The following is a 25,039-nucleotide window of genomic DNA, read 5'->3' as shown; positions in this document are numbered from 1 at the left end:
GCTTCCTCTAGAGCAAGTGGCAAAGTCAGGGGTGGTTTATGGTGCTGTTCCAATAGTCCTCCTTGGAAATTCCATTTGACTAACACATAAAAGCCTGAGGAGTAAATTTGGACAGAGGAGAAATAAAAACTTGTCAGCCATGATGGTTTTAAGGTATTTGGAGATCTTATTTCCATTTCCTTATTCCCATTGCTTACTCTTCACATTTTTTTTAAAGACTAGTCAATTGCAGTAGAGAGAAGCAGGGAAAGTAGAACAAGGAGTTCAATCTGTAACTGACTGAACAATCAGTTGAGATAACTCACTACCTTCAGACCAGCCTTCACACCCTTAATATATCTATTTGATCTTTAATTGCACACACTTAAAATATTGAGACAAGGTAAAGAAAGTGACAAGTAATTAATGTTTCATATACACATTAAAAAGCACTTTTCCAATATGCTAAATATTTTCAAAGGTGATACATTTTGCCAAATTGTGAAAAGAAAGACACGAAAGATTCAAAGGTGAATTCTATTATTTTTTTCAGCCTAATCTCTAAGTTAAAAGCTTTTAAAATGTTGCCACTATAGAGTAAGAAAAGGAGAAGCATGGCAGTAAATAGCCTTTCCAGCAAGGCCTGTGCTTCACCCCTTTGCCCTCCCTGGCTGCTGCCCGTATCTGCTCGCTTCATTCCTCCAAATAAAGTGGGCCTCAGGAAGAAGAGGGCCAAGAAAACCAGCCCATTTTCTAGGGAGCAGACGGTGGACCCAAAGCAAGTGCCACGCAACAGAACAAGCCTACAACAGGGCCAAGGCTGGCTTCTGCGAACCCAGCTGTTATAATCTCCCTGCTCAGGCCATGGAGGGACACTGTCACCATACCAAGGAATAAGTGGAATCCTTGTCTAGGTCAAAACCTCCAGCAGGACAACAGACTTTGGATGTCTTGTGGGTGGGGCCAGTTGTCCAGGGGTTCACTGGCCAGACCTACAGATCGTTTCAAAATAAGAACAAGGACCTTCACAGGCCCAGAACAGAACAAGGAGAACACAAGGAAATTAGGTCTGAGATTGCCTGGAAAGGTTCTAGACCTGGCATGGGTTATCAGGCTCAGGAGCAGGGTAGAAAATTTCCCAAAGATGGACATTTTCACGAAACCTTCTGCTTTTGTAGTCTGTAGCAGCAGCCAGTGCTTCTGTGTCCCTTTTTGGAAGAGGCAGCATGAGGACTGAAGCCACAGAAGTTCACAGTGGATGAAGAAAATCCAAGGGCTCCTCCAGAGGCAGCGACATTGACGCTCCGGCGAGTGGCAAAGCCAGGGTGCTCCACAGTGCTGGTCCTTAGTCCTCCTTTGAGAATCGCAGGCATCACAGTCAAGAGCCAATCAACAGCCTCCTTGACTAGTCAGTCGATTTTGAAATACTTGCTTTGGCAAATTCTGACTACAAGTAATCATATTGTTCAGATTCATCCCTTTTTGAGTTTTCTTTTCTCTTTCACTCTCTCTGGTCCCATCAGTGGGGAAACTGTTTCTATATTTCTCATTTCTTCCAAAAGGACCATGCACCTCAGAGAAGACCCCTCAGAGGGAGAGCGCTCCTGAGGTTGTCTCCAGCAACATAGACGACAGCTTCAAGCTTCCCTCTCTCCTTGTAAATGAAACCCACTGGGCCTGGCTGATGCAACCCAAGTTCTTCAGGGTTTTCATAAGATCCCGACGGAATCTCTCACCCACAAAAACATAGAGAACAGGGTTCAGGCAACTGTGGAAGAAGGCGATGGTCTGGGTGACCTGGAAGCAGATGTCAATGTTGGTGGAAACGGCACAGCTGGAGATGAACATGGCATAGGCGTCAATGGTCTGCACCAATAAAATGCAGTTATAGGGAAACTGAGACAAGACAAAGACGGTCAGGACAGTGATGGTCACTTTTAGGGCCTTGTGCTTGGACGACTTCTTGGCTTGTATCAGGGTGTGAATAATGATGGTGTAACAGCAAGCCATGACCATGAAGGGGAGGAAGAACCCCAGAATGACCTTCAGGGTCAAGACAGCTGACTTCAGTTTGGTGCTCTCGTCGCTAGGGTAAACCATGGTGCAGACAGCAATGCCAGATTCCTCCTTGATTTGGCTGTATAAGATTTCTGGGATGCAGAGCGCAGCTGCCAATACCCAGATGGTAAAGCAAACCATTTTGCTGTACAGAAGCCTTTTCTCCCTCCAAGTGTGTGCTCTCATGGCCTGGGCAATAGCGATGTACCTGTCCACACTGATGCACATGATCAGCAACACACAGCTGTAGAAGTTCATCTTGTACATGCTGTTGACCACCTTGCACATGAAGGTCTGGAATTTCCACTGGTCAGCGGCGGCAATGGCCCAGAAGGGAAGAGTGACAAGAAAGAGGAGGTCAGCAATTGCCAAATTCAAAAGGAACATGTCGGTCATGGTCTTCACTCTTGTGCAGTACCAGTAGACCAGGATGACCAGACTGTTGCCCAAGGCGCCCACGATGAACACCAGCCAGTACAAGGGCGGGAGGAAATGGCTCGCAAACTGCCTGACATTGTTTTTCTCACAGTAGAAGTCAGTGAAGTTGAAGTTAACGTAGTCTTCCATGGAAGAGGTGGATTCAGAGCCATAGTCATCAGCCATGTTAGGAACAGGGCTCTGCAAGGGGACACAAGATGGCATTAGGTCAAGGAAAATATTTTGAAGGTCGTGTCTGATGACAGAGGCATGGACCTCTTGACGCTTCCAACCTCAAACACCTATGGTAAGGCCAAAGACATGTAAGCATTCTGAGGCCTAGGATGTAGGCATTCTGAGGACATCTGCTTGGGTTGTCACGTATTTATTTATTCAACAGATGTTTGTTAAGCACGTACTGTATGTTGGCTACTGTGCTATGCACCAAAGAAACTGTAGTAAATAAGTCAGATGTGTGTCTTCACTCTCAGGGAACTTACCTACCCATAGAGCAACCAGAGAAGTGAACGAACGTTTATAGTGTGCGTGCCGAGTGCTCTGATAGGGTAAGAGTGCCTCCACACTATTGACGGGCAGTTTTATCAAACTGTGGGTTTGACTGTGATCATCCTTCTCCTATCTATTCAGTTTTTCACTGACCCTAAAAAAGGTCAGCAAGGGCTCTTAAACTCATCTGGATCCCAGTCCCCTGAGTTTCCTGAGAGCTCCGGGAGCACCAGCATACACCCACATACACATGCACATACACGTACACACACAGACACTCTCAACCCACATACACACACAAGCACCACGACCTGCTCTATAGTTAGCAGGACCCATGGTCCAAAAATTATTAGGAATTTCAACACATCCAGCATTCAATCAAACAAGCAGCACTTCTAAGCACAGGGCCCCTGTGTGACTGTGTGGGTTGCACAGCCATGAAGCTGGCCCCAACAAGCACACACACTCACATGTACATGCATACACATAATACATACACTTGCACATGCTCTCACGTACACAAACCTGCCAACACTCATGCTCACGCGCACATATATACACGCTCATTCATGCACACATATATATGCGCATATACGTGCATACACACACACACTTCTTACACTTTTTGGGGGTTCCTGAATCAGAAGCCATCCTAGAACCCCTCCCACGGAAACAGGAAATGAGGGCTGGAAATGAGACCCTGAGATGTAAGCCCTTGAGTCAAACCTGGGGTGGGGAATGAAGGACGTGGACTGCCCATGGAGGAGGAGGGGAGAGTCCATGCCACGCCTGCTACATTCCTTCCAAAACCTCTGCCCACAGATCCTCAAACACTCTCACTTCCCACCAGTTTCCCTCCCAGCGCTCCCATTAGGATCCCAAATTCCACCAGGGACTACCAGCTCTCACTCCCTTTCCTTGAGGGACATTCCTTGCCAAATCTCATCTCTAGTTTTATTTCTCCTGAGGCAAATGCGGTAGTTCAATTCATCTGGATGCATTTGGACTAGAAGTCACCCAAAATCCACAGTAAGTTTTTATTTTGTTTTGAACAGTTAATATTAACAAATATATAAGTACAAAGATTATTTTATGTACTTAAATGTTTATATTTAAATAACAAAATATTCTCTACCTTCTGTTAGCTGGGCTCTCCCTATCTGTATACATTGTAATATCCATCTATTTCTAGTAGATCTGACCAGCATTTCCCAAACCATGTTTTGGGTGGAACACTAATGGTTAAAATAGTTGAGAATCTCTGCTGCATATTCCTTCTTTGAAATTCACAATACTCCTGAGCAAGTTGAAGGATCTGAAAAGTCCTACAGAACTTGTTTTACTATTTATTTATTTGTTTGTTTGCTTGTTTGTTTGTTTTGAGACGGATTTTCAGTCTTGCTGCCCAGGCTGGAGTGCAATGGTGCCATCTCGGCTCACTGCAACCTCCACCTCCCAGGTTCAAGCGATTCTCCTGCCTCAGCCTCCTGAGTAGCTGGGATTACAGGCGCAAGCCACCATGCCGGGCTAATTTTTTTTTTTTTTTTTGAGACAGAGTCTCGCTCTGTCACCCAGGCTGGAGTACAGTGGCACAGTCTCAGCTCACAGCAAGCTCTGCCTCCCAGGTTCACGCCACTCTCCTGCTTCAGCCTCCCGAGTAGCTGGGACTACAGGCGCCCACCACCATGCCCGGCTAATTTTTTGTATTTTTAGTAGAGACGAGGTTCACCATGTTGGTCAGGCTGGTCTCGAACTTCTGATCTCGTGATCTGCCCACCTCCGCCTCCCAAAGTGCTGGGATTACAGGCGTGAGTCTCCATGACTGGCCCAGAACTTGTTTTATTTTAATTGCACATTAGCACAGTAAAGACTCTGAGAAATCCTTCAGAATCAGTTGAATTTTATTTAGCAATGTTTTCAAACCTTATTGGAACATAGAACCTGTTGTGTGTGTGTTTGTGGAGGGCTTCTTAGATATCAGGGCTCACTGAGCTGACTGATAAAGGACAGTAGATGTTAGTCCTATTTGGGCCTTGGCTGGCAGTAAATAGCAGGAGGACCCAAGGTAACTTGGATGACAACTGGGAAAATCTGACATCTAGTCCTGACTCCATCTCCAATATGTGACCCTATTGCAAAAAGCGGGACCCAGGAGCAGGATCCTGGAGGTGGCTCTTCGGGCCAGGGCAGCTGGAAATGGCCCACTACTGCAAAGAACTAAAGAAAACTCATCTCCCTATTTTATATGGGATTAGTCCCTAGACCTAGTTCATCCATTTCAGTTTACACTTTGGCGCTTATCTGGAAACCCAGCCTCTTGAGAGGACAGACTTCCTAGGTGACACACATTTTAGAGACATGCCAGGAGAATCGTCCAAACGCTGGACACAGGAACCAGTTGATCATGGCCCCACTAAGACAGTCGTCCTGTAGGAGGTGAGGTTTGAGTGGACTTTGAGCGAAAGAAGTACTTGAGAATAGAAGGAAGACTGTGAAGAGCACGGAGACCCCAAAGTGGACATCACAGCAGGTTTAAGAGGTTGGGAGGATGACCTTTTGGAGGAACCTCAGTAAAACCCAGTAAAACCATGCAGATGAGCAAGTACCAACTTGTGAATCCACAGATGAATAGGCGCTAAACTTGCTCTTGAAGTTTTTGTTTGTTGTTTGTGGGTTGGTGTTTTTTGGTTTTTGTTGTTTGGGTTTTTTTTTTTGTTTTTTGGTTTTTTTTGGTCAAATAGTTTTAATAGACTCTCACATGGGCCTGAGCCCAAGGCTGTGAAACAATCGCAAGCAGCCTCACAGATGAGGGCCCAGGGGTCTTGCTGCATGGAGTTGCTTCTCCGGTCCAGCAAGCCTGCTCTCCTCCTGCTGCAGCTCCAGGTAGCGAGGAGCAGCACAGACAAGGGAGAAAGAGGAAGGCAAGGGAGGAAAGAGGGCATGCTTGGCAAAAGGGCAAGCACAAGAGACAGCTTTGGTTCATGGGGAGAAAATGAGACAGGGAGTGGGGAGGAGGGGCAGGTAGGAAGGCCAGCGTCACTTAGCTGTTTTAGTCCTGGGCTAAGGTGCTGGAAGGAGGTGGATTCCTGGGCCAGCGAGGGAAAGTGATCTGGAGCGGGGCCTGGAGGAGACTGTAGAAGGGGCAGAAGGGGAGAAATGTGCAGAAGTCCCAGGACCTGGGTGACCCAGCTTTCTCCACGGCCCGGCGAGTAGGCACAGCCAACACTCCCAAGACTGAATCCCAGACAAGGACATTGTGTCCTGCTGGAAGCCCAGGGGCATAGTTTTTCTGCTGGGTGAGGATTAAGGACCTCATGCTTTTGTATGAAGTTAGTTAGTTAGGTTAGGGACTCCCCAGGCATATTTTTTAAGTGATTGAATTTTACACCCCAAATCTAGATTTATATAAAATTTGTCAGGACCGCAAGAGGAATCCTGGAATAATACCCCCTGTGTCACGACTCTTAGACATCAAATCCTCTGGCAATCCCCCAGTAAACGTAAACAAACCTCAGTGCACAACCAGGGCAAGGGGCCCATCCTGCCTGTCTGTGTCCCGGGCAAGCCTCTGAGCGCACAGGCTGTTGCTCACACACAGGCATGTCCTCTTCCCTCAGGAGTCCTGGGCTCAGAAGCAGCAGCCCAGGCATCCTGGTTGTGAACACCCAGAGCAGGAAGAAGGTCCCAGAGCTTTCCAGGGCATCCTTCTCTGACTCATGTGTTCTTTGGAAACCCTTGGCCAGACCCAGGCTCAAGATTCCCCTCTCTGGGGAATGGACAGAGAAAGGGCAGGGACTGTGCTTGCCAAGGCTTCCATTGTGCCTTAGCACCAAGAATGGGCACAAGGGAATGGGAGAGATGGAATAAGAGAGGGCACAAGAAGGAGGAAGGTAGGAAAACAATGAATTTGTTATCAGGAGGGATGCTGGCAGACACCTTGGCCCCACACTTGAGAAAGTATTAAATCCCAACAATCAGACCTGGATTTCAGTGCTTTGACATTCACCCTGAGGGAGCAACCCAGCAAAGCTATGATTGCTGACAGCACCCCTCAAGGGCTCTTCCTCCAAATCTCTATGAGACCTTGAACCCTCAAATCACCTTCCCCAGTCTCGGTCTCCTCATCTGTAAACGGGACTCTGCCTTTACCGTGACGCTGAAGGAATGTGGGGCACCTGCATGGGTGACTGGCCCAGCACATCCTCAGAAAGGTGGCCACAGGGTGCCACGGCTACTTTCCATGGAATGTGGGAGTCAGGGCCACAGGGGTCCTATTTTCTTCCCATTTAGATGGCACCAGACTCCTCTGATTAGAGAAGGTCATTATTGAGGTGCAGTTTCCTTCTTATCTGGGGCTGCTTTGCAGAGTTTGGCTATTATCCAAGATCCCAAATGATAAAACCAAATGACTGGCAATCTCAGAAGCGGCCCTGGCTCTGCTGCCTTCATCTACTTCTGTTTCCACAGCCTCAGGTATTGAAAGGTGAATTTAATGCAGGAGAAACTGAAGAATCTACTTTTGGTCAGAAGAATAGTTACTTCACCAGGACCAAATTAATTACTTTTTTGTTGTTATGGATATAGGTGCAATTAGGTAACTACACATATGTAATACTAATGAATCATTAGCATATCATAAATAATTTAGTTGATGAACTGTTTCAACCACCACTCTCTTAAGATCATGGAAACCTACAATGTACTGTGAGGCAGTTTGTTAGCCCACCTGCTAGGAAGTCTGGATTTCAATTATCTACCCGTAAAACCCAGGCTTTCCCTTTGAGAAAAGCAAAATTAAAGCCCTTAGGTAATTTTGTAAGACATTTATGAATCTAACAAAAGCATGGGAAATTAATTTGATTCTATACTTAATTACATTGGCTGTAAAAGAAAAAAAGATTCTCTGGATTATGATTTGATTCACCGATTTTTTTTTTTTTTTAAGACAGAGTCTCACTTTGTTGCCCAGGCTGGAGTGCAGTGGCGTGATCTTGGCTCATTGCAACCTCCACCTCCCAGGCTCAAGCGACTATCGTGCCTCAGCCTCCCAAGTAGCTGGGATTACATGCGCATGCCACCACACCCAGCTATTTTTGTATTTTTAGTAGAGATGGGGTTTCGCTATGTTGGGCAGGCTGGTCTTGAAATCTTGGCCTCAGCCAGGTGATCCGCCCGCCTCTGCCTCCCAAAGTGCTAGGATTATAGGCATGAGCTACCGTGCCCAGCCTAACTCACTAATTTTTGTTCAGCTCTTGACCTTTCAGGGGAATGTATACCGTTATGTGTTTTCATAAGGTCTACATAATGTTATGCAAGAAACACAACTAATGTGCCCACCATGGGTTTTTTAAAAGCAAATTACATGAATTATCCCTTTACCTCATTTGTCTGAGTTTTAGAACAGGCACATGGAACTAAGCACACCCTAGTTAAAGGTCATTAAAAACCCTTAGCTATTTATAACACCACATTTTCCTCTGTCTCCACAACATACCCCAAAGCGTAGCTGCCTCTTTGCATTTGCAAAACTTTCTGTGCTGGACAACAAGCTACCCAGTAATGGGCATTGCCGGGCAGAGATCTTACCCTGGGAAACCACACAGATAAATCCTTCCCCCACAGTGGATCCTTCCCACACCCCCTAAAAAGGGAAGATGAGCGTGTATTTTGAGGAGCCGGAGGAGCACGGCTGTACTCACTGTGAAATCTGTGGGTGTCATGGTGCGTCAGTCAGATGCAAGTCTGCTCCTGGAAAAGGGACAAACATCAAAAAGGGGACTGGCTTGTAAATGTATAGTAACAACCAAATGCCAAAAAGATGGAGATTAAATTTTAAATCTGTTTGTTCTTCTGAAAACAATATGCCAAGCAGGAGTTAGAGTCTATATAGTGTTCTAGGTTTCAGAATCATCGCAGTCGTCAACATAGAAATGCAAGAACCTTTCCTCTGAAGTTATCATTCACTTCTTTGACTCTGAGGGTCACCTGATTCTAGCATTTGTTTTCTTTCTACTTAGACAATAATTAGTGCATCTCACATCCACACATGAGGAATGGCAGGGGGGCTGTTAAATTTTTCCCAGCCCGTCCTTTCTACATTAGCTCCCTTTCCCTTGATTGAGCTTCTCTGTCCCGTCCTGTTTTGCTGACTGGTTCCCCTTCCTCTGCTCTATCAGCTAAGGGACTCACCGAAGCTAACAGGACAGTGGTCGCTTTGAGAATGCCCTGGGCTCTGGACTCCCCAGGAAAAGGGCCTTTGAGTAACCAGGTGGCAAGAAGAACATGAGGGCTGGATGGCGTCCGCTTGGGTTGGGGCCCCCTCCCTAAGAGACCCAGTGCCCCCAGAACCCACCTTTCTCCTCTTTACCCTGACTTCAGCAGGAAAAGGAAGTCCTAGGTTTGTGTACTAAAGAAAATGAGTTCTAGTTCCCTAGTGCACAGAGCCTCGGAACTGACTGAAATAAATCTCGAGTTGTCATTTTCATGTGTTTTGAATTTCTTTAAAGCCCACCCCTGTATAACTGAAGAAACAACAGCTTGACTGCCTTCAAGGACGGAGTCTGTGCCTGAGCTGGGGCATTTCCTTTTATACTCTTAGCAAGTACATTTCAAAGAAACCTGTCCAGCGTCACACCCCAAGGTTCTCAAAAAAAATAATCTCTTTCATAAATCCAATCCTAACCTGTTGGCTTCCTTTCCATAACAACATCATGACCCCACCCTGCTTTTCTGAAAGTACAGTGGTTCCCAATGCATAATGTGTGGTAAAACCACTTTGGAAAACTGGCAGTTTCTTAACACGTTATTCACGTACTCACCATGTGATCCAGTCATCCTACTCCTAAGTATTCACCCAAGCTTATGTCCCCATAAAGACTAGTATGTGAATGTTCATTACAGCTTTACTCTGTGGTAGCCAAAAACTGCTAACAGCCTAAAAGCCCATCAAGTAGTAAATGGATAAGTTAACTTTGAAATATCCATCCAATGGAATAGGGAATGAATGACTGATTCACACAGCAACATGGACAAGTCTCCAAACAATTATACCAAGAAGCCAGACCAGAGGGAGTTCATACTGTATGATTTCACTTGTATAAAACTCTAGATAATGCAAACTAATCTATTGTGATGGAAAGCAGAATCACTAATTTCCTGGCAATAAAGAGAGAGAAGGGGAGGTGGCTGGGCATGGTAGCTCACACCTATAATCCCAGCACTTTGGGAGGCCAAGGTGGGTAGATCACCTGAAGTCGGGAGTTCGAGACCAGTCTGGCCAACATGATGAAACCCCGTTTCTACAAAAATACAAAAAATTAGCCAGGTGTGGTGGTGTGCGCCTGTAGTCTCAGCTACTCAAGAGGCTGAGGCAGGAGGATCACTTGAACCTGGGAGGCAGAGGTTGCAGTGTGCCAAGATTGTACCACTGCACTCCAGTCTAGGCGACACAGCAAAGACTCCGTCTCAAAAAAAAAAAAAAAAAAAAAAAGAGAGAGAGAGAGAAGTGGAGCGTGGGAGGGCAGGAGGGCAGGTGGATACAAAGAAAACCTCAGTGGGGGATAAATATGTTCACTGTCTGGGTTGTGTGAGAGCTTCACAGGGGTGTATGTATGTCAGAACGCATATTCTGCATTGTAATATTTGCAGTTTATTGTAACTGGACCTCAATAAAGCTGTTCAAGTGAGGCAGGGAAAGCAAAGTACGACGAAAACATTCTGGTTTTCTTCACTTGTCAGTGTCGTCTCTGGCTGCCAGCAGGCCCTAAGGAGGAAGGCAGCCAGAACTTCCTCCTGGTAACCTCCCTGCCGGAAGCTTTTCAAAAGGGCACTGGAGTGCCTTGTGCTGTTATAGCCACTATGGACCCACGTGGGTTTTTTGTTTTTTGGTTTTTTTTGTTTGTTTTTGTGGGTTTTTTCCTTTTATTTTAGCTTCAGGGGTATATGTGCAGGTTTGTTATACAGGTAAATTGCACTTCATGGGGGCTTGGTGTTTAGGTTATTTTGCCACCCAGGTTAATAAGCATAGTACCTGATTGGTAGATAGTTTTCTGATCCTCACCCTCCTACTTCCCTCTATCGTCAAGGAGGTCCAGGTGTCTGTTGTTCCCTTTTTTGTGTCTATATGTACTTAACGTTTAACTCCCACTTATAAATGAGAACATGTGACATTTGGTTTTCTGTTCCTGTGTTAGTTCACTTAGGATAATGGCCTCCAGTTCTATCCATGTTAAAAGACGTGATCTTGTTCTTTTTTATGGCTGTGTAGCATTCCATGGTGTATATGTACCATATTTTCCTTCTCCAGTCTATCATTGATGAACATTTAGGTTGATTCCATGTTTTTGCTATTGTGAATAGTGTTGTAATGAACATACATGTTCATGTGTCTTTATACCCATGTGTTTTTAAGATTAAATTAGATAGATGATAGATGATAGATAGATGACAGATAGATAGATAGATAGATAGATAGATAGATAGATAGATAGATTTGTGTGTATATGTATGTGTGTTTCACATACATATTTCTTGGCTCTGCCTGCTGAGAGGACCTAAAAGCAATGATACACAACATAGTGAGTGCCTAGTGCCCTGATCTTGGAGTCTAAACACGTTTCTCCACTAAAGCAGCCAGGACTCCTTGGAGACATGTAACTACATGTTGATGGTGTTGGATTTGAAAACCAGCTGGTTGGTCTTCAAACTCAATACCACCAACGTGGAAGCAAACCAGTGTCACATTTGTCCTAAACAGTTGAGAAGGGAAGACACAGCATCTTTATTCCTGGAAAAAATGTCGACCTAAATCAAAGAATGAGGAAGCATCAGAAAAACCCAAAATGAAGGACTTTCTGCAAAGTAACCGGCCAAATATCAAGGTCAAGTGACACAAAGAAAAACTGAGAAACCATCTCAGGTTGAAGGAGACTAAAGAGACAGGACAAGTAGATGCAATGCAAGAACCTGGATTTGGTCCTAGAGTGGGGAAAAATTAATTCTGAAGGACATTACTGGGAAATTAAAGGTCTTACAATAGGCACTGTGAATTTGATGATAGTGCTGGATCTGTGTTAAACTTCCTGATTTTGCTGACTGCGTTGTGGTTTTACAGGAGAATGCCCCTGTTCTTAGGAACTGTCCCCTGAAGTATTTAGGGGCAAAAGAGCACAGTGTCTTTGGCATATTCTCAAAGGATTCAAAACATATGCAAAAAATGCAAAAAATTAATGAAAACACATGTATATAGACAGAAGGAGAATAATAAAGCCAGTGGGACAAAATGAAAACAATGGTTTGGGTGAAGGGTTTATAAGCATTCTTTACACAATTCTTCACTTTTCAGTAAGCTTGAAATTAGATACAAGTAAGACTCACAATACATTTTTAAAAGAAGAGGAAAAAATATTTTGGCAATTGACCCTAAGACACAAGAAAGCCTGGAACAGGACTGTGTCTGAAATAAAAATGAGTGGCCCCAGACTCCGGCCGTGACCTTACCCAGCCACCTGGGCATGCACCGAATTTCACTGCAGCCCTCTGGGGGCCAGGAAAACGCTGGCATTGATCTGAAAAAAGACCATGCTTTTCTTTTATGACTTTTTTGGTTACAAAAGTAACACATACGTTTGTAGGAAGTTTGGCAAATACACAAAAACCGAGAGGAGAAAATTAAAATCACCCATAATCTTTCTACCCCAAAATAACGACTTTTAACTTTCTGTTGTTTTCCCTCCCAGCCGTGTTTCTATGAATTCGTACACTTTGAACTTTTATTTTCTTTTTCCCACCTAACAGATTACAAGCATTTCCTTCATCATTAAACATTCTTCAGACAGGTGAAGGCATCAGCTACATGGCATTCCGACAGGGGCTGTGCTCCAATTCATTTAAACATTTCCCTCTGTAGGGCAATTCACCTGCTTCTAACTTCTTTTTGTAGTTATTTTGAAATATTTCCCAGGTGAATGAAAGATGCATTTTCTTCAGAAAGGTTGTATTCTGCCCCTTTCCTCCTAAGCCAAAGAACTAAGAACTTTCCCAGGCAGTATTTTTGAACTGTTCTGACATCTTCAGCTCTGTGGAGTGATTGCTTCCTGCGTGGCATGACTCCAGGTGCCATCAAGAAGCCCAGTGAGCCTCTGTTTCGAAATAAGGAACTCACCCAGCAAGCAGAAAAGCAGCCACTTTGGAGTTAAGAATTACTCTTCTTTTTTTTTCCCCCCCCAGATGAAAAATGCCCAGTTGAGTTGGGAAGACCTCAACTCAGCAAATTTAATTTTATTACAGCTTGGGGAACAGGGAGGTTGATTTTTGAGATATCAGTTAGAAAACACTTTATATATATTTCTAATACCCAGGGCTTATGTCACCTCCTTTTTGCTTGCATGAAAGGATTGAATATGAATCATGTAATATCTGAGAAAAATTCCCAAAGAAAGAAGCCACAAAGAGAAGAACGAATGGCTTTGGTTATAGTGAGTAATAGCAAGGTTCAGACTGGAAATAGCAATAGCTGGTAACGATGTTGGTAAGAGTTTGGAGAAAAGGCCTCCACACTGCTGTGAGGAGTATACATTTACGTGGTCTTTTTGGAGGGTTAAGCCATATCTGTCACAATTTACAAAGCACAACATCTCTGATTCTGCAGCACGTCTGCTTGGAATTTGCCCTACTGGTATTCTCACAAAAGAACACAAGCGTCCAGGTGTGGGGATACGTGTTGGAGCAGAACAAAAATTGGAAAACAACTTAAACATTCAGCAATTGGTAATATTATGACACATCAATCCAATAAACCACGTGTAGCCAATAAACAAGGATGGTCCTCATGCTGATAGAAAAGAGGTCCCCAAGACTATAAGATGAAAATGCAACATGTAGGAAGGCTTATGTTGTGTGATCTTTTTTAAAAAAAATAAATAGAGAAAGACACACACCGCACCGCTCACTAGCATCGAAACGTTTTCTGGAAGGAGACTGAACCACGATGACCAATGGAAAATGAATTCATGTTTTCATTTAGATTTTGCAAACTATTTAAATACCTTACTAAGTGTGTGAAATTTTAAGAGCTGTCATAAAAATAACTTGTCAGATTTTTAAAAAAAGAAGAAGCCCAGTGCTCTAACGTTCAGCACACCTGTTTACAAAACTCATCTAGAGGAGGAACTTGCAGCCTGCTCCGGTTACCGCAGAAAGAGCAAGTCTAGTAATTACATTCACCATGGTTACTTTATGCAACTAAATTGTGCACTAGCTTTCTATAAAGGTTTGTCTTTATTTTTTTAAAAAATGGTAATATATAAATACAAGCCAGGCAAGATGGCTCATGCCTGTAATTCCAACACTTTGGGAGGCTGAGGCGGGAGCATCACTTGAGGCCAGGAATTTGAGATCAGCCTGGGCAACATAGCAGGACCCGTCTCTACAAAATTTTTAAAATATGCCAGGCATCGTTGCCTACCCTGTAGTCCCAGCTACTCAGCTGGCTGAGGCAGGACAATTGCTTGAACCCAGGAGTTCAAGGCTGAAGTGAACTAACACTGCACCACTGCACTGCAGCCTGAGTGACAGAGCAAGACCCTGTCTCTAAAATAAATAAACAAATAAATAGTATATATAATGTAATATAGTATATCATAGAATGTAATATATTACATTTTATACAATATGCATCTGCTTCTGGCTCATAGAAAATTTGGAGAGAGCCGAAGAGTAAAAACAGGACCTACCCCTCCCTGGACTCCACATCTAGAACTTCCAGACAGCCTTGCCATCTATTTCTCTTTCATTTTTGTCAGAATACGTCTCAAATATTTTATTCTCCCACCTACTAAGTCTCAGTGCTTGCTTTCATTTTCTTCTTGCCGCTGAGAAGGAGGGAAAAATATAGGGGGGAAAATCCCACATTTGACCGAACATACTGAGAGCGAGGACCATCTCAGTGGTCTGTCAGGAGTGCATGGGCAGTTGACTCAGCACTGCAGCAAATCACTCCGTTGCTGCTCAGTGAGGCCTTGTTGCAGGTGCCATGGGCCACCCATCGAACCCACTTATTCAATGTGCCTTGAGTACCTGATACATTTATTTGGCTTAAACAATGTATAAAACATGATCCATGTCCTCAAGAAGCTTGCATTCAAGTACAGTGGGTAAGTCATGGCTGCAAATAACAACGAATGGAAAATGCTATGAGTTGTGCTAGGAATTGGAAGGAAGAAGTCATGTCTCTAGCTCTGGGGAAAATCCAGGAGGGCTTCATTGAGGAGGTGACATTTTTGCGGGTCCTTGAAGGCTGAAGAGCATGGAGACATGCAATGAGGAGAGGGAACATTGCTCCAGGGTGGGAAAACATATGGACAAAGGCATGAAAGCCAGAAAGCATGGGGTATGTGCAAGGACCTGGGAGATAAAGGAAGGGAGAGAGCTGCTAATTCTCCAAAAGAGAAAAGTACCTGTTAGAAAAGTTAGCTTGGAACCTATTATTATCCAATCATTATTTTTGTATTCTCTAACATTCTTTTTTTTTAACTTTTTTTTTTATTATTATACTTTAAGTTCTAGGGTACATGTGCACAACGTGCAGGTTTGTTACATATGTATACATGTGCCATGTTGGTGTGCTGCACCCATTAACTCGTCATTTATATTAGGTATATCTCCTAATGTTATCCCTACCCCCTACCATCTCCCCAAAATAGGACCCAGTGTGTGATGTTCCCCTTCCTGTGTCCAAGTGATCTCATTGTTCAATTCCCACCTGTGAGTGAGAACATGCAGTATTTGGTTTTTTGTTCTTGCGATAGTTTGCTGAGAATGATGGTTTCCAGCTGCATCCATGTCCCTACAAAGGACATGAACTCATCCTTTTTTATGGCTGCATAGTATTCCATGGTGTATATGTGCCACATTTTCTTAATCCAGTCTGTCACTGATGGACATTTGGGTTGATTCCAAGTCTTTGCTATTGTGAATAGTGCCACAATAAACATACGTGTGCATGTGTCTTTATAGCAGCATGACTTATAATCCTTTGGGTGTATCCCTAGTAATGGGATGGCTGGGTCAAATGGTATTTCTAGTTCTAGATCCTTGAGGAATCGCCACACTGTTTTCCACAATGGTTGAACTAGTTTACAGTCCCTCCAACAGTGTAAAAGTATTCCTATTTCTCCACATCCTCTCCGGCACCTGTTGTTTCCTGATTTTTTAATGATTGCCATTCTAACTGGTGTGAGATGGTATCTCATTGTGGTTTTGATTTGCATTTCTCTGATGGCCAGTGATGATGAGCATTTTTTCATGTGTCTGTTGGCAGTATGAATGTCTTCTTTTGAGAAGTGTCTGTTCATATCCTTTGCCCACTTTTTGATGGGGTTGTTTGTTTTTTTCTTATAAATTTGATTGAGTTCTTTATAGGTTCTGGATATTAGTCCTTTGTCAGATGAGTAGATTGCAAAAATTTTCTCCCATTCTGTAGGCCTATTCACTCTGATAGTAGTTTCTTTTGCTGTGCAGAAGCTCTTTAGTTTAATTAGATCCCATTTGTCAATTTTGGCTTTTGTTGCCATTGCTTTTGGTGTTTTAGACATAAAGTCCTTGCCCATGCCTATGTCCTGAATGGTATTACCTAGGTTTTCTACTAGGGTTTTTATGGTTTTAGGTCTAACATTTAAGTCTCTAATCCATCTTCAATTAATTTTCATATAAGGAGTAAGGAAAGGATCCAGTTTCAGCTTTCTACTTATGGCTAGCCAATCTTCCCAGCACCATTTATTAAATAGGAAATCCTTTCCCCATTTCTTGTTTTTCTCAGGTTTGTCAAAGATCAGATGGCTGTAAATGTGTGGTATTATTTCTGAGGGCTCTGCTCTGTTCCATTGGTCTATATCTCTGTTTTGGTACCAGTACTGTGCTGTTTGGGTTACTGTAGCCTTGTAGTATAGTTTGAAGTCAGGTAGTGTGATGCCTCCAGCTTTGTTCTTTTGGCTTAGGATTGTCTTGGCATTGCAGGCTCTTTTTTGGTTCTATATGAACTTTAAAGCAGTTTTTTCCAATTCTGTGAAGAAAGTCATTGGTAGCTTAATGGGGATGGCATTGAATCTATAAATTACCTTGGGCAGTATGGCCATTTTCACGATATTGATTCTTCCTATCCATGAGTATGGAATGTTCTTCCATTTGTTATTTGTTTGTGTCCTCTTTTATTTCACTGAGCAGTGGTTTGTAGTTCTCCTTGAAGAGGTCCTTTACATCCCTTGTAAGTTGGATTCCTAGGTATTTTATTCTCTTTGAAGCAATTGTGAATGGGAGTTCATTCATGATTTGGCTCTCTGTTTGTCTGTTACTGGTGTATAAGAATGCTTGTGATTTTTGCACATTGATTTTGTATCCTGAGACTTTGCTGAAGTTGCTTATCAGCTTAAGGATATTTTGGGCTGAGACAATGGGATTTTCTAAATATACAATCATGTCATCTGCAAACAGGGACTATTTGACTTCTTTTTTTCCTAAATGAATACCCTTTATTTCTTTCTCTTGCCTGATTGCCCTAGCCAGAACTTCGACCACTATGTTGAATAGGAATGGTGAGAGAGGGCATCCCTGTCTTATGCCAGTTTTCAAAGGGAATGCTTCCAGTTTTTGCCCATTCAGCATGATATTGGCTGTGGGTTTGTCATAAATAGCTCTTATTATTTTGAGATACGTTCCATCAATACCGAATTTATTGAGAGTTTTTAGCATGAAGGGCTGTTGAATTTTGTCAAAGGCATTTTCTGCATCTATTGAGATAATCATGTGGTTTTTGTCTTTGCTTCTGTTTATATGCTGGATTATGTTTGTTGATCTGCGTATGTTAAACCAGCCTTGCGTCCCAGGGATGAAGCCCACTTGATCATGGTGGATAAGCTTTTTGATGTGCTGCTGGATTCGGTTTGCCAGTATTTTGTTGAGGATTTTTGCAGTGATGTTCATCAAGGATATTGGTCTAAAATTCTCTTTTTTTTTGTTGTATCTCTGTCAGGCTTTGGTATCAGGATGATATTGACCTTGTAACATGAGTTAGGGAGGATTTCCTCTTTTTCTATTGATTGGAATAGTTTCAGAAGGAATGGTACCAACTCCTCCTTGTACCTCCGGTAGAATTCGGCTGTGAATCTGTCTGGTCCTGGGCTTTTTTTTTTGGTTGGTAAGCTATTAATTATGCCTCAATTTCAGAACCTGCTATTGGTCTATTCAGGTATTCAACTTCATCCCGATTTAGTCTTGGGAGAGTGTAAGTGTCCAGGAAATTATCCATTTCTTCTAGGTTTTCTAGTTTATTTGCATAGAGGTGTTTATAGTATTCTCTGATGGTAGTTTGTATTTCTGTGGGGTCGGTGGTGATATCCCCTTTATCGTTTTTTATTGCGTCTATTTGATTCTTCTCTCTTTTCTTCTTTATTAGTCTTTCTCTAACATTCTTAAGTAGCCAACGTGAAAATCAGCATGGGGTTGTTGTGCACAGAGTGTCTCCCCACACTTTACAGCCTCTGATGCTCACAGCACTAACATCAAATCGGATACTAACATGAGTCAGGAATGCAGGTCCTTACTTTGATCTTTGTACAATTTGCTACACGGAGCTTGAATCATCTCTTGCATTTTTTCATAGCTCTGCTTTTTGTTCCCTACACGGGGCGGGGTCTCTGAGCCATCTATCAGATCAATCCACTCACCAAGCCTGGATCAGATGCCTGCCAACCGCCCAGCAGGGGCTGCACAGGGCCCAGGTCTCCCAGTGCCAGCCTGTGAGGTGTACACCAGGGGGCTTCAGAACAGACAAGCAGATATTGGAAGAAAAGGACTCTGAAATTCCAGATGCTGAAATAGCAAAGTAGCTTTGGCTCATTCAGGAAAGGGAGTAAGGAGATGGGATCCCACAGACTGGCTGCTGCACAGTTCAGCATACAGTGACCACTCTCTGGATGGACTTGCCAGCCGTCTATGGAGTAACAGCTAATTCAGAATCTAAAGAGGTTGGGTGTGTTTGAAAAGGCAAACCAGCATCCACTGATGAGTCATTTACAATAACTTTTTACTTTACTCTGATCATAAAGGAGTATTTTTACAATGCACAAAAAATCCCCAAAATGCCAACATACATAATATAGAAAATAAAAACTCCTCAAGCACCCTTTCCTAGTTTAGCCATTGTTAAGTATCTGAGATACTTCCTTTCTGACTTTTTCTCTGTAACACAGCCTCACACGCACACACACACACGGACACACAAGCACTTAATAGAAAGGAAATCAGACTACACATATAATCTTCTGTCTTTGCTTCTTAATTGCCCATCTTTCATGGATCACCTTCCATACCAATTCAACATAGAGCCATATCATAAGATTGGATAGCTGCTGTGTATTCCATTGTCTAGATACATCACAATTCATTTAACCATTCACCTCCTGGTGCATAGTTCCCTTGTTTCCAATTTTTCACTGCTACAAAGAATCCTTTCCATAGGGCAATGTCTCAGACTCAAGGACCTCATGGGTGCGTCCTTTACCCAGCCCCTGGCCACCATCTTGTCCCGCAGCACCTGCTTCTCCTTTCTTTAAGGTATAAATCACAGACTGCCTTAAGCCTAAGCTTCATGTATGTGAGTGGGAAGGGAGTTTCATTACTCGCCCTACAAGAAACCTGGGTTGGGCATCACCAGTTCCCATTTGCCTTGCTGGAAGTTTCTAGCAAAGTGCCTAGTGCCCATGACCTCTGAACAAATTAATGCAAGCCCAGGTTTTAGAAGCCATCATAGCATCACACAACTGAGGACCAAGATGACACTGGGTTGGGGGCAGCAAGAAGAAGAGCAATACTCACTGTGGAGGGTGGTGCAACTCTCCCGGGGACAGCAGGCCCCACCAGCTCTCTGTGTCTGGGGAAAGAGCTGTGTTGCTCTCTGCCTGGGATGAGGGGCAGGCTTTGTGGGTTCTGAGCAGGCAGCTACCCGGTAACAACACCCAGAAAGGAAGCCAGGTCACCCTTGCCTGTGTTGTCACTGGTGGGGTAGCCCGAGAGGGTGGGGAGTCACCTGTGTAGCTTTCAGCAATCAGCAGAGTCAATCATTTGCAATCAGAAACAAACAGCTGAAAACTGCGGGGATAAGGGGAAACTGTCTCTTCTGAAGATGCACATACAGACTGATGATCTAACAGCAAATTCTCTCCCTAGAAAGCACAGTTACTTACAGGGAATGGGGAAATCGGAGGGTCCCATCGAGAGAAGTCAGCCTTGTCAGGCTTGCCAGAGGTGCACATTGATGAGATTTCTTTGGGTGGTGTCACCCGAGCAGGCCTGTATCAGATTACCACCCTGTGGCAGATGTAGCACTATCCATCACAACATACCTTTTCTGGCCTTGACAGATGTACCAGAACCCCAGAGGGCTGTGCTATCCAACACAGTAGCTACTAGGCAGATATGCCTATTTAAATTTAAATTAATTAAATTGTTAACTAGGGCCAGTTCAGTGGCTCACCTCTGTAGTCCCAGCACTCTGAGAGGCCGAGGGGGGCAGATCACTAAGCAGAGCCTAGGAGTTCAAAAACAGCCCGGGCAACATGGCAAAACCTCATCTCTACAAAAAACACAAACCATTAGGCAGGCATGGTGGCCTGTGTTTGTAGTCCCAGATACTCAGGGAAGCTGAGGTGGAAGGATCGGGAGGCAGAGGTTGTAGTGAGCCAAGATTGCACCACTACACTCCAGCCTGGGTGACAAAGTGAGACCTTGTATCAAAAAAGAAAAATGTTTTAAGTGTTAACTAGTTTCTCAGTCATGCCAGGTATATTTCAAGTGCTCAATAGCCACAGGTAGCTAGCGGCTATCCCAAGGACAATGCAGATACAGAACGTGTCCATCGTCGCCGACAGTGCTATTGAACGGCACTACTTTAGAAAGTCTGCCTGTGAGATGTGGCTAGGAACACATGGAGTGCTGGAAAGCCACAGACACCTTCAAATTGGGGCAAATCTAGTAAGGTTTTACACATCAGATACATTTACACAGATAATACAATAAATTGTATTAATTACAGGTATTTTGGTGAAACTTTGAAAAAAGCTAAATATACAAAATATTGCATTTTGAATGAAGCTCACAGGTGAAGTCTTCCCATCCACTGCTACAGTGGAGACTTCAATCCTCATGTGGTTAATGATTTCCTGTCACTGTTATGACAAAGATCCCTGTTATATATTTGTTCTGGGGGAAAATCACGACTACACTCTTGTGGATGTTAATTTCCACCTCTCAGTGTATTTATTGTCCCGAGGACTCAATGCTGCTCTCTCATGGCGTGGTACTCCCAGGCACATGTTCCCTTCATCACCCTCAGTTCCCATAGAGCAAAGGGATGCAGGAGGTGCGCTTGGGTTTATTGTCTAAATGGAAAAAGGCCAACAAATAGGCCATATGAAAGGTAAAGGGCATGCACAGTAAGAACGAAAGAGATGTCTGATTCATCAGCCTTGAAGGAACAGCGGTGCGAGTGAGCCGTGAAATTCCCTTCCTTCGACCAGCGCTCATTGCACATAAATGGTGCCTGAAACTATACATAACTGAGAACCGGCCAGATACTCTGGCCTCTCACTCCTCCCTCTCACTTGACAAATAAAGACACAAAAGGAACTGGTGCTAGAGGGAAGAAAATGTTCCCTTACTTGACTTTCTTGACTGAATTTGTTTCTCCCCCGTGTTTGATTGCATGCTTGGAAAGCTTGCCGCAAGGTGAGACACGCACTATTGCAAGTGTCTTGGGTGAAGAAGAGGCTGTGCTTCTCCCTTCTATTGACTCAGGCTGTTTCTTCATCAGGTAAGAGCATACAAGGTAGACACTGCTTACCCCTAGACTGTTGGAGTGAGGCTCGGAGGAGGAAGGAGGTGAGACAGGTGGTCAGGGAAGAGGAGAAGCGGGGGTAAATGCACCAGGGTGGGAAGACTCCCTCCTCCACACGGGTCCCCGTGGTCCAGGTGAGGTGGGGAAGCTTAGGTAGGCTCTTCCGTCAAGGTCTGGAAGAGCAGCTGCTCTAGAGCACTCACACGCCCTCTCCTGGGATGCAGAGAGGATCATGAGGCTGGGGAGAAGGGAAGACGCAAGGAAGTCATGGAGAGAACTTTCGTTTTCTCAAAGGGGCCTGTGCAAATGTGACTCCCTTTGCTGCAACCTAGTTTAGGTTCATTCCTTGGAGAAAAAGCCCTATCCTCTTGTTTTCTTTGCTGTGTTTCTTTCTTTGCAACTAGAATTCAGAGCTGGGTGACACTATAAAAGGTTGCTGGTCCCCTTCTCTAAGGGCTGTTTCTCTCTTGCATTCTCACCCTGCCAAAGGTGAGTTCTGGAAGACAGGGCAGTATAAGTACACCCTGAGGGAAGAGATGGGGGTTCTCTAGAGGCTGAGTGCCCTCTGTGGTGCCCAAGGAGGCTGCGCTCTGTTCCTGCGAGCCCCAGTGGTCAGACCTGCTCAGATCTCAGGATTTCTTCAGGACTCAACCTACCGCAGAATGGCGTGGAGTGCAGCACATTCATTTGTCACTGAGCCACCTTTCTGGTTCCAAGGCTGCGTCTTTCCACTGGACTAGTGAGCAGATTGCCAGTGTTTTGCTCCTGGGCATGCTTCCAGCTGCTTATCTGAAACCCTGCTCTGTGATGGCCTAATCCGTGGCTACACCCCTCACTCTTCATGGTCTAGGGGCCTTGGACAAGTTGTTCCTGGCTGTGTTCATGCGGATGCATTGCAGCAAGCTGCCAAGGCAGGCCTTTTGGCTTTCAGCCTTAGCCTTTACTGGGCTTTGCTCTTTCAACTATCATGATGTGGGCATCTGCAAAGACGCTGCCACACTGTGGAAGCGCTGACCTTTTTGACTTATACTTTGAAGAATTAATGCATGCCTCTTTGTTTTTACTTTGTCATGCCATTCAACTCACAATAAGGAAGAAATAACAGATAAATCCATTGGTGGACAGCCTTCTTCTCTTAATCGCGAGACTATTTTCAGAATGTAATCTTTGAGGAAAAGGTTTGAGAGGAATTATGTCCAAGAAATTGTGAGACTGAGGTCTGTATTCTGGTGAGTTAATGGGGCTGCCTCCCAGCTTCTTACAAGACTCACATATAACTCAACATGATATATGAGCTTTTGCCTTTGAATTTATCAATCTCTTAAAGAGAATCCAGCTTTATTATTATTAATACATGATCAAATTTCTTCTGTACTTGCCTTGGGAGTAATGGACAAAGAGAAATACTGTTAATTCATGAATAAAAACTTTGCAGAAAATGAGACAGTGTTTAATTTCCAAAAATTTCCCTCTCTATTCAGCAGACACCAGCTACTGATGGTCACATATACTAGGGAACTTGAAAATTAGGAAATGCTGATATCTCACATTATGAATTTTGAAATCCTAGGAAGAAAAGCCTGGAATGCTTCTGAGTATAGCAAAGTTCCATTTAAGGGCAAGGTCCCCCTTGTAGAAGTATCAAAATATTACAAATTCTAAACCGAGACTTCATTCTCAAATGTGTTTTACTTGTTCTAAAACGATCTGTCCACAAATATAAAACTATAAGTAATAAATTGTTATTTTCCCACTATAGGAATCTGTAATTGGAAAATGCATTCTATGAAAAGAAATATTTTTTAAATGTTTAATAATAACAATAACAACAACAACAATAATAATAATAATAATAAAAGCATCCCCTTTGAGTTCTGGACCAAGTGCTATACCTGGCAACTGAAGAGCATTTCAGGAATAACTGTGGACTAGAAACTGCAATGCACAACCCTGATACCTGTAACAGAGAAAAGACCCAAGCTGACTTTGTTGCAGGGGCCAACAGGAGTGCTGAGTCTGCTCATTCCAATATATGATCAAGTCGGTTATCTCTTGTTCATTCCAATATACCAAGTGTCTAGCACAGTCTCTGGCACAGGAAAAATTAATTTTACTTCAGTCCTCTACTTTTTAGGTTCCCCAAGTTGAAAACTACTATGGATTTGTAATCTTGTTCTCCTCCTTCCTTAGCCTCCCATACATACGGGGAAAGTCGTATTTCAAAAGCATATTGGGGGCTTTGGAAGAGGACAATGCTATCTTTCTACTTTTCATTGATTAACGTCTTATCTTGACTTGGAAAGCCAAAGTGTCTGGAGGCAGTTAGTAGTTGATGGTGACAGTGTGATCAGTACAGGTAATAAGAGTCCTAGGTTCAAATTTCCAAGGAATAAAATCTGTAAGGACCCTTTTTTCTCCACTAATCCATGAGGAAAGGGACTATGTGGATACTGGCCACAGTTGAAGCCCAGCAGCACATTCTAGGAGAATATTAAACATCTTCTGACTAAATTAATGCAAAAAATTAACCTGATATAAGTCCTGGGGATCTAGAATAGAGCCATCTAATAGCACTTTCCGCAATGATGGAAATATTGTATAGCTATCTGTCCAGTGTGTGGCCACATATAGCTACTGAACACGACACTGTGGTTCGTGTGACTGAGAAACTGATCTTTTTAAAATTTTTATTTAATTGCAATTAGCTTAAATGGAAATGTAAACAGCCAACATGGCCAATGGCCCCCCTAGTGGATTGTACAGGTCCAGACGAACCTACTATTCAGCAGCTAATATTTCTACCTCAGCTCTAGCCTTAGATAACTCACATTATGATGCAAGCCAGGGCGGCTGGCCTGTGGCAGACTCACTCCCCTCTGCATGGGCGTGAAGGGTGCTGGAGGTGAGCTCTTCCTTTCCCAGTAGCACTCAAGCCAGGGCAGGCTTTAGCTATACTGGTTTTCTGGAATACCTGTAGATACTTTACATTCCTCGTGTGTCGCAGTTAGCAATCAAAACCCTTAAAGGACAGGAATGAGGAGAAAGGAGTCATTTTTGCTAAATGCTATTACCATGAATAGCCCCTGAAGGTCGGGGTGCCAGCTAGGAGGTAATTCTCAGAGAGTGAGAGAGAGAGGAGGGGGGGCCCGCACCCTGCAGCAGCAGCAGCAGGAATGAGAGGGACAGCACAGA

The 25,039-nt window shown here is 43.7% G+C and overlaps 1 protein-coding gene and 1 pseudogene across 2 annotated transcripts; one reads left to right on the top strand and one right to left on the bottom strand.

Moving 5' to 3' along the window:
* Positions 1-334: 334 nt before the first annotated feature.
* On the bottom strand, positions 335-19,944 carry LOC105480344 (C-C motif chemokine receptor 9). 2 transcript variants are annotated; one of them, XM_011739029.2, is made up of 3 exons: positions 19,831-19,944; positions 8,661-8,709; positions 335-2,655 (listed from the first exon to the last, which is right to left on the bottom strand). In XM_011739029.2, the coding sequence occupies exons 2-3, from the start codon at positions 8,679-8,681 to the stop codon at positions 1,567-1,569; spliced, it is 1,110 nt and encodes a 369-aa protein (XP_011737331.1). In that variant the 5' UTR covers positions 8,682-8,709; positions 19,831-19,944; the 3' UTR covers positions 335-1,566. The 2 variants fall into 2 exon arrangements, with proteins under 2 accessions (XP_011737331.1, XP_011737332.1); XM_011739030.3 differs by lacking the exon at positions 19,831-19,944 and adding an exon at positions 9,314-9,406.
* A 2,439-nt stretch (positions 19,945-22,383) lies between these two features.
* Positions 22,384-23,530, top strand: LOC105480346 (succinate dehydrogenase [ubiquinone] cytochrome b small subunit, mitochondrial pseudogene; annotated as a pseudogene).
* The last annotated feature ends 1,509 nt before the right edge of the window (positions 23,531-25,039 follow it).

The sequence above is a fragment of the Macaca nemestrina genome, chromosome 2 (genome assembly GCF_043159975.1).
Source record: "Macaca nemestrina isolate mMacNem1 chromosome 2, mMacNem.hap1, whole genome shotgun sequence".
In the NCBI taxonomy this organism is placed as follows: Eukaryota; Metazoa; Chordata; class Mammalia; order Primates; family Cercopithecidae; genus Macaca; species Macaca nemestrina.
This window is presented reverse-complemented; position numbering and strand designations above follow the sequence as displayed.

What these genes read in the sequence shown, in the direction of transcription:
- LOC105480344 (XM_011739029.2), bottom strand. Translation starts at nt 8,681, where the DNA reads ATGACACCCACAGATTTCACA. An exon ending in TGACACCCACAGATTTCACA is followed by an intron (nt 2,656 to 8,660) that starts GTGAGTACAGCC and finishes GTCCCCTTGCAG; the next exon opens with AGCCCTGTTCCTAACATGGC.